This window comes from Sinocyclocheilus rhinocerous, unplaced genomic scaffold (genome assembly GCF_001515625.1).
Source record: "Sinocyclocheilus rhinocerous isolate Xijiao unplaced genomic scaffold, SAMN03320098_v1.1 scaffold1211, whole genome shotgun sequence".
Taxonomy (NCBI): domain Eukaryota; kingdom Metazoa; phylum Chordata; class Actinopteri; order Cypriniformes; family Cyprinidae; genus Sinocyclocheilus; species Sinocyclocheilus rhinocerous.
In genome coordinates, this window is record NW_015670979.1 from 424,768 (window position 1) to 435,076 (window position 10,309).

The following is a 10,309-nucleotide window of genomic DNA, read 5'->3' on the forward strand; positions in this document are numbered from 1 at the left end:
AGTCCTCCATAAAATGCACTGGACACATCTGAATATTTGGGTTGAACTGTTCTGGAACAGTGTTGTAAATACAACTTAACCACTGATTTCTAGTTGTGTCCTCATTTGGAAGGCCACAAAGTAGATTTGCTTTCACAACGAAACACACAGCGTCTCGACATGGCGGCATCAATACTACAGCGAGAATAAAAGTTATGCTTTCTTTCTTTGCGTGAACATTTGGGTTGCGTTATGCAAATCTTCCCACATCGTGACGTAGGTATGTGGGGGCGTGTTAGAACGAGCCATTTTAGGTAGGTATGGTTGACTCTTAACTTTTATAAAGAATATCTCTTTGGATTTGAGACTTTAGTCTTTGCAACTTTACAGATCTTCTTTATGCACCAAGAGCTTGTAACACTTCAAAGAGAAAGGAAAAATTGAAATTGCATCATATGACCCCTTTAAGTCATCTCAGTATATAGCTGACAATAATTCATGTTGAACTTGTTGAAAGCAAATTCACACTGTTTAACCTGTGTGTGTGTATATGTGTGTGTGTGTGCACGTTTATATAATTTATGAGGACATTAATTTGTATAATGACATGGGTATTACACTGGTATAACAACATAAACATGGTTAATGTTTATTAATTATTTACTAATTAAAATAGCGAAGACCATACTAAACAATGTTTTATAAAAAATGTATAAATGCTGAAGGTTTTCTGTGAGGGGTAGGTTTATGGGTAGGGTTAGTGTAGGGGGATAGAATATACAGTTTATAAAACATAAAAACCAACACGTGTGTGGCCATGTACAGAATACATGTACATTTATTACAGTAAAACTGAATAAAACATTAATGCTTCATATGGTCCCTCACAGAAACAAGAAAGAAGTGATCCACAAATGTTTGACCAATTTACTGGTGAGTTGCACAGTGTGGCTTCTTCCTTCTGATTATTTTGCAATCATCATTAATCAGAATTACATGTAATTATAGTAGCATGTCATTACCTGCATTTACAAATAGAAGATATTCAAACAATATCTCCAGTTTGAATGTTTATTTGTTTGTTTTTTAAATACATTTAAAGGTTACAAGTCCTGTAATATCAAACAGATTATTTTGATATCTAATTTTTTTTCTAATTGAGGCATATGAAAAATGTATTGACTCTGCTAGGCACTATGTCAAAAAAAAATTTCCCACATTCCCTGTTCTCATCCTCTATGGCAGAAGTGCGGGATGTGGTTTTTGTTATACAGAGTCAGAAAAACTCATATCATACCCACAGGGCTGAACAAAGAAGAACAGAGCTTCTTCATCAGGCTCAAACCTTAAACCAGGTAGTTTTACATTATACTGTATGTACAAATGTAGTTTTGATTTCATTTAGCATACTTAGACAGCTTTATATGCTTTGGTAAATATATACTTATGTTCCTTCATAATAACTTTATAATGCAGTAAATTTAATGTTATTATTATTTTTTAACAAGATGGTAGGTAAACACTGAAAATAAAAATCTTGAATTTCATTTAATTGATTTACCAAAATAGGGTATTGCTCCGTGCCTCCTCAAAATTTAGTGTAAAAGGGCAAAGCCACATAAAAGTCAGACTAAATAATACCTGCTCAGATCCATCTCAGCCTCTTTTATCAAAGTATAGTTGTAATTGCTGTGGAAATGCATTTATGCCACCTCTGAGGAGCATTAAATAGTCTGTGTAAAGACACCTACAGTAATTGCCACTTAAGAAGCACTTCAGTGCCATCTTTGCAGTGTATATTCGGCACAATATAATAAAAACCTTTATGCTTATGGTTTATGTTTTCAGATTCTTGTTCTTTTAGCCACATGATGGCACTGTTGTTTTAGGAAAAGTCATATTGTTTTTATTTGGATTAAGTGAAATGTTATACTTCAATATTAACAGTTGTTTTTGTGGTTTCTAAAGAGTGTCTCTGCGTGTGTCTATCACAATGATTACACAGTGCTTGTGTGGTCACTGTAATAGATGGGTGGGAAGACACAGTGTCTCAGAGACAGTGTCTTTTGTGTGATTTATGTCATGTGCCATGATAGAGATTGTGCATTTGTATACTTCTTTGTGTGCCCACACTTAAAATCTTGGTAAGGTTTTATAGACATCAAATTTGACATAAAAAATGCACCCTCATTATTAACACATAAAAAAAAGAAAAAGAAAACAACAACAGTTGGGCTTACACAAGCAATACAAGTAGCCTGACAAAATTTAAGTTTGATATATTTCTGAAAATGCTGTTTTTTTATCCTTCATAATAACTTTATAATGCAGTGAATGTAATGTTATTATTATTTTTTAACAAGATGGTAGGTAAACACTGAAAATGAAAATCTTGAATTTAATTTCCTTGATTTACCAAAAAAGGGGATTGCCTGACTAAAGTGAAGTTTGATATATTTCTGAAAATGCAGTTTTTTAAAAATCTGTTTATTATCATTAACTCATTATAAAAACAATAAAAGTCAGTGGACATTTCCCACCATGGGGGACAAACAAACTAGTGTATGTGTGTGCATGAGTGTACAGTACTTAAGTTGCATATCTCCTCAGGGCTGGGAGGATATCTGGGACCTATCTCCTGATGTGATACTATCATGATACTTGGGTGCCAATAAGATATATATTGCGATTTGTAAGAATTGTGATTCCACAAGTATTGTGATTCAATATTGCTATGTATTGCAATAGTTGTGTGCTTTTTTAAATTCTAAGACCATGGGGAAAAGTTAAATGATACACTTATACAGACTGTCACCAAAAAAAAACAACAAAAAAAAAAAAACACACACACACAAAACACAAATTCATCACATCTTTTGTCCAGTCCAGTCCAGAAAAATAGTACACAAAAATAGTGGTTTTTGTAATAGTTGAAAATAGTTGTTCAATATCTCATTCAGAGTTCATTGGCTTGGAGGCAGGCACTATGTTTATAAAACAACCTTTTATTATTTTTTATTTGTCTCACAAAAGTCCAATTATTACAGTCCCATGAATAACTGAGATGTACAGTGCAGTGGGTAATAATTGTTTCTTTGTTGCCAACATATGTATAGTGATGCACCAGTTTAGATTTTTCATGTCCGATTCGATTTCCAATTTTTTTTAATAAGCAAATGGGTCTATTCTGATTTTTTATTTTTTATTTTTTTAAGCAAGAGACAGAAAGAAAAAAATATGTGTACATGGACAATATGTTTATTTGCTCTACAGGCAGAACTATCTGCAGGTATTTTAAATTAGAGATAACCACTGCAATTTAATCATGATCCAAACAAAAATGCTACAGACATATAGTATAAGCAGTTTCTGATTTACTGTAAATTAGAAACAGAAGCAAAAACAGAATGGTTTGACTTCAGCTTTGTGAAATTATGCTACATAAAACACATCTGCATGAAACAAAAACGTCTTGTTTGCGTAACCCATATTTTCTGAATAGGGAACGAGACGCTGTGTAGCGATGACGACATGGGAACGTCCTTTAAAGGTTTGCAGATTGTCTGAAGACCATATAGAATCACGTCAATTCATTGGCCGATGGCGCGGGCACCGCCTCGGTGATGCTACATCACTCACTCTAATACTAGTGAAAGTGCCATCCACTCCTCAGATTTCCTACTGAAGAAGTTCCATTGGGTCAATGAGGTGTCCATTGTAATCACTTGGCGACGGCAAACAGTGCCCATCCAGACCTCCTGCAACAGGAAGCGAGGGTCCTGCCATATCGAGAGGGCACGAAAGCAACTGCGTAACATTCTCAGTAGGTGGAGGGCTGGCCACGAGGGGCGAACTCCTTTGAGCTTCATCCACTACAGCCTCATGTAAAGCAGCCCTAGGGTCGTACAGGAGAAGCTGCTGCCATGAGACCCAGGAGCCTGGGACATGTGCCCACCAAAACATGATGGCCTAGCTTGAAGCGGGCCAAACGCGTTCTGACACGTAAACTTGAGCAGGAGCCAAACAGGCCTTCATTGAGACAGAATCGAGCTGCACCCCCAAGAAAATGGTCCGCTGAGAAGGAGTGAGAATACTCTTCTGGGCGTTCAGCCTGAGGCCAAGAGACAGAAGGTGGTGAAGAAGAATGTCCCTGTGACGACACCCCAACTCCCTGGATTGGGCCAGGATGAGCCAATCATCCAGGTTGTTGAGCATACAGATGCCCTGGAGCCTCAGCGGGGCCAGAGCAGCATCCATGCACTTTGTGAACGTCCATGGAGCCAAAGCCAGACCAAAAGGGAGAACCTGATATTGGTAAGCCTTTCACCCAAAGGCAAACCTGAGGAGCCTCCTGTGTTGCTGAACAACCTGAATATAAAAATAAGTATCTTTCAGGTCTTCAGTGACAAATCAATCCCCTACACGAGTTTGAGTCAGAATAGCTTTCAGCGTCAGCATCTTCAACTTCTCTTTGTAAAGGGAAAATTTCAGGCAACACAGATCCAGGATGGGGTACAGACTACTGTCCTTCTTCAGGTTAAATGATTAAACGATTTAAAAAAACACGATTCATGTCACGCTGGTGGAGGTGGGCATTGCAGCAACAACAGTGGAGGAGAGCCAATGGTGTCCTCTTGCGATAAGGGCCGGAGCAGACGTGTGGTCTGATGCATAGGCAGAAGTGGCTGACACGGGGAGAAAGCCAAGAGGCACTGAGGGGAGATAGTTCAAAGCGTCTCCTTCCTTCAATATTGGAAGAGAGCGAGGCCTAACAATTTCTGCACACCGAAACGCGCTTGGCGGCGGATGTAGTAGATCTACACCTGGAGAGCATTTCAGGGGGGACAGATACATTTGGACCATCTGTCCCAAACCCCTGAAATGGGAGAAGCTCTCTGTTTCCTGACATAGATCAGGAAAGACCCAGAGAAGCTGAAGCCGCTGGTTTATCCGAGTGCTTCAGCTCAATCCACTTACCTCAAACCATGTGAAGTGGGGGATGCACCGGTTCGTCACTCCTCCTAACGGGCTCTTTCCTGAGCACAGAGCGGTCCCTAGGTGCGATGGTAGGGTTGGAAGATTTGCCAGCCCTCCTCGGCATAAATTCTTAAGGGCAGCCGATTGAGTCTTAACGGTACGAAATTTATCCACTACTGAGATGACCGCCTCACCAAATAAACCCGATTGGGAGATAGGGGCATTAAGGAGAAAAACGTTCTCCTTCTCGCGAATATCCATAAGATTTAACCAAAGGTGGAGTTCAGCAGCCACCAATCCCGCCATCGTACACCCAACGTGTGTGCAGTGTGCTTAGTTGCATGCAACGTCAGGTCCATAACCCTGCGGAGCTCCTTGACTGACTGAAGTCAAACCCCCCCCTCGTCCACTCATCCGATTGATAGGCCTGAAGAATGGCCATGGTATGAAGCACCATAACCACCTGACCAGCCGCCATGTAGGACTTCCCGATAAGGGCAGAAGTGGTCCTACAGGGCTTAGTTGGAAGAAGAGGGCGGAACTTCCAGGATGGGGCAGATGAAGGCGAAAGGTGAGTGGCCAGTATGTCCTCAATCGCTGGAATAGCAGCGTAACCCTGCTCCACAGAGCAAACGAGGTTGGTGAAGTCAGCGGCCACCGCATTAATGAGGCGAGCAGAAAAAGGCTGGTTCCAGGTTCTGGAAATCTAATGATGCAGATCACTGAAAAATGGCAGCTTTCTCCGAGCTGGATGAGAATTAGGGCCACTAAGTTTGACAAGAAACACTTGTCAAACTTCGAGGATTGGGACTCAATTTTAAGCTTCTCAGTAGCATGCGCTAATACATCCATGAGCTCCGTGAAGGCAGCAGAAGGCTGTGCTTCCTGGCCACTAGGCCGGAGAGTGCCAACCAAAGCAGGCCCAAAGTCCTCAGAGTCGGACGGCATGGTATACAGAACGTCATCTAGCCCGAAGAAAACGGGTTTGCGTGCCTCCAGGCTAGGACACAAATAATCAAAGATTAATCATAATCTTTGGACACATTTAAATCTAGACTGAAGACTAATTTATTCTTCATTTTTTGTTGTTTTGTTTTTTACCATTTATGTAACCACACAAATACCATGGTTAAACTATGGTTAGTGTAATTTGTGATTACCATGGTTTAACTATAGTAACAATGTTTAAAAAAAAAAAATTAGTAATACCATAGTTAATTTTCGTAAGGGAAGTTGTAAAAGTTTACATTTCACAGTTACAGTAATTGTGTATTTCGTCAGCTTAGTTAGGCTAATAATATCGAAAAAAAGCTAAGGATTCTTATCAGGATGTTAAAATAAACTAAAATCTCACCTTTCAGAGCAGACATTGATAAGCTTGTGATTCCCTTAAAGGTGACATATCATGAAAATCGGACTTTTTCCGTGTTTAAGTGCTTAAATTGTGTCCCCGGTGCATCTACCAACCCAGGAAACGTGAAAAAGATTAACCCATTAACTTTGTTTTGGTAAGCCTTTTTCTGCAAGCATCTGAAAAAATGAGTGCGTCAGATTTAGCTCCATTTATGACGTAGCAAAGGGATCTTATTATAATATTACCGCCCCTTAATCTGTACGTTTCCACCAGTTCAGGCGCCATGAACAAAGTTTGAGCAAAGTATGCTAATTGTTCTATCGTTAGCTGCACAGATGAGCACAGAACACTATTTAGAGTCCCAGCCTCCGAGGAGACAAGAGATCAGTGGATTTATTTATTTACTGTATATTATGCTGCTGCCATATAGATCTAATATAAATATGCGATTTGTTTTTGTAACGCGTGTGTTTTTAACAAACTTTAGTGTATTTGACAGTTTAAGCACAATAAGACATGAAAGAGAGCTTAGTTTAATACTCACATGCCGTGTGACAGCCGCTTTCTGTGCGCGTGCTTCTGATGTGTGTGCTCAGAAAACCCTATAGCAGAAGTTTAAACTAAAGTGGCTTTAAAACGCATGATTTCAGGGCGATAGACATAATAATTAAAGGGGTCATATGATGCGATTTCAAGTTTTCCTTTCTCTTTGGAGTGTTACAAGCTCTTGGTGCATAAAGAAGATCTGTAAAGTTGCAAAGACTAAAGTCTCAAATCCAAAGAGATATTCTTTATAAAAGTTAAGAGTCAACACGCCTACCTAAAACGCCTCGTTCTAACACGCCCCCACATATCTACCTCCTATTCTGGAAAAGGGGGCGGGGAGCAGCAGCTAATTAGCATTTAAAGATACAAGCACGAAAACAGCATGTTTTTGCTTCCTCTCAAAATAGGCATTTTCAAAATGATATAATGATCTGTGGGGTATTTTGAGCTGAAACTTCACAGACACATCCTGGGGACACCTGAGACTTATATTACATATTGTAGAAATGGGCATAGGTTACCTTTAAACATTTCCGATGTGGTCTGTGCATATTTGCTGCACGTTTCTGTATTTGGTTGTGTTGTGAGTATTTGCAGCGCATGTGTTGTCAAACTCGTGAAGATGTTTTCTTAATTTGTTGGTGTTTTTTTTCGATTTGCATGTGTTATTATTATTTTTTTCATTTGCAGCACGTTGAGCTCTCTCGGCCACCGTACTCATGTTTGCCCCATTGTATGACCTAGTTTCTAGTTTGATTGTTGTATTCAGTTCAACTGTGTTCTATTAATTATCCCATTAGTTCCTTTGTTTGGTCATGTACTTAAGTCATCAGTTCTCCCTCAGTGTTTGTCGGTTCTCGTTTATGTTGGCGTGTATTTTATTCCTGTCCCCAGTATTTTGTTATTAAAGTCTATTTCCTAGTGTTAATCCTCATCATAGTGAGCTTTATTACCACCAACCGTACACTAGGTGATTCCATTTTTTCCCCCAGCCCTAGTCCTCATGTGTCAAACTTATGGAAATTACAGTCAAAGTAAATACTACAAAGTAAAATAAATCAAGACAATGGATTTAGGCTTGACAAAGCCTTAAAATTAAAGTTTAGTTTATTCTTGTATGCATAACTGTAATACTCAGTAAAGAGCTATAATGTATTTAGAATTAGTATTTAAAGGTATACAATTGTAGATAGATAGATAGATGGATAGATAGATAGATCATAATCCATCATCCAGCATCTCACTATTGGCAATATAACTGGCACTTGAGTTGGGCAACCACGCTACTTTGTCACTCCTTCAAATGCAGCTGTCTGGAAGCCTTCAAAGATCAGTCCACCATTACAATGACATTTGGGTGTCATTCATTAACCCTGATCCTCATGAAGTAGATTTAAACTTTAGAGATTTAAATTTTAACTTAAACTTTTTAAGTGTTCTTCAGTATGTTTTAAAATACAGAATCATTCTTATGCTAAAGGTGATGTTTGCATTTTTTGATATTAAAATACTTTCTCCTGCTGCACCTTAATATGCAGAGACAACTATAAGTAAGCCATCTGTAGGTTGATTTCCATGAAAGCTAATACATTGCTCTGGAAACCTGTTTGTAAACAATTCTTCATTCACTTGCTTAAAAACTATTTTGGTTTTACTGGTTTTGATAATGGCACACTTTGCATTATTTGACAAATTTGCTGCAGATGCTCTCAGACAAGACAGAGAAGTCTCGAGAGTGAGAGATGTGAGCAGTGAGGTTGTACAGAATGTTCTAATAAGTGATTTTGCCACATTTTATTTAACAAATTAGTAGTTGTGGGCACATGCTCGCTCCCTCATATAATAATCCAGATTCATCTACATTTGAGTGAGCTGGCTAAGGACAAATTTATGTGCACAAACGGCTGTTGTGCATCTCTGAGAATTTTTCTGGTAACGTTTTCTCCACAAATAAATCCACAAATTGTACACCATTATTAGTGAATGAGGGCTATTATTTTTGCAATTCTTTTGGTAATGCTTTCAACACATAAATTACACCCATCATCTTTAACTGACTTAACTGACTGATTTAGTTAGAGAAAGCTAACAGCCTGTTGCCTGAATTATGCAAAGTAGTCTGAAGATGTAACATTCAGGATACAAGTTAAAAAAAGTTTGAAACATGCCTTTAATAGAACAACATTTGTGTTTTAAAACAGCGAGTCATGTGGGGTGTTTTCATTTTCTGCTGTCAATCAATTTATAAAAAATGTTCTTGACCACACTCTCACAAATGTTGTCTTTTTGATCTTCCATCTGTTCAGTAACCTCAAACTCTCTGCCATCGTATTCATCATTTAAATAAGCCACTGTTTCAGTCTTCTAAGCACATTTGGTGCACAAATACCCTCTGGCATCCCATTACTCCTACCTTTTCTCATTCAATATTGGCATTCCTTGACCTTTCTCTGTAAAGGTCAATGTGAAGTTCAAACAAGACTAGTAGAGCCTGTGGTCCTAATCCCCAAACTTCTGAACTGCTAGTTCCTTTTGATGTCATTTGGAGTTATACATTTTTATTTACAAAATATATATATTTTAAATAAAACATTTAATATTTTAAATGTATTTTAAATTTGAAATTTAATAGTTAAATATTTTGAAATTGCAACTATACAACTTTATCAGTGTGGTTGACATGAAGTTTTAAAGGAGGAGTTTTACAAAAAATTTTTTTATTTATTTATTGTTCCCTATGTAATTCCAAACCCTTTTGTTTTTCCATTTCAAAAGAATGTTCATTTTTGGATCATGTGTTCCTTTAAGTTTCTATCAGGGAGATTGTTTCTATCAGGGTGCAGATTTCTTGTAATTTATCCCAGAATTTTAAATATGAAAACACTAGCTCCTCTGTGTTTTCAAACTTTCAAGCTATCTCACTTTCTGAGTTGTCAGACATTATTTTAAATATGAAATCAACTACTTGTTCTTGTGATGTTGTTCCTACAAAGCTGCTGAAGGATGTTCTGCCCTCTGTTTTGCCTAGCTTACGCTCCATTATTAATGGTTCTGTACAGACAGGCACTGTCCCTTCCTGTTTTAAACATGCTGTGGTCCAGCCTTTACTCAAAAAAACAAATCTTGATCCCACTGAATTAAATAATTATAGGCCTATTTCAAAACTGCCATTTCTGCACAAAGTTTTGGAAAAGGTTATATGTAACCAGATTTCCCTCTACCTAAATTCTAATGATATTCTGGATCCTTTTCAGTCTGGCTTTAGAGCAAAACATAGTACTGAGTCAGCTCTTTTAAGAGTAGTAAATGATCTCTTGTTATCTGCAGACACTGGTAACTGTACTATTCTCTTATTATTGGACCTGAGCGCAGCTTTCGATACAGTAGATCACAGTATCCTCTTAAAAAGATTAAATCTTGAGGTTGGCATTTGTGGTACTGCATTAGACTGGT

The 10,309-nt window shown here is 38.1% G+C and overlaps 1 protein-coding gene across 1 annotated transcript in view; it reads left to right on the top strand.

Moving 5' to 3' along the window:
- b3glctb (beta 3-glucosyltransferase b) overlaps window positions 1-10,309 on the top strand; it is a 31,180-nt gene that overhangs the window by 1,119 nt on the left and 19,752 nt on the right. Inside the window, exons 3-4 of the mRNA XM_016546431.1 lie at window positions 870-912; window positions 1,225-1,334. Of these exons, the coding sequence (XP_016401917.1) occupies window positions 870-912; window positions 1,225-1,334 (153 nt within the window). The remainder of the gene's footprint in view (window positions 1-869; window positions 913-1,224; window positions 1,335-10,309) is intronic.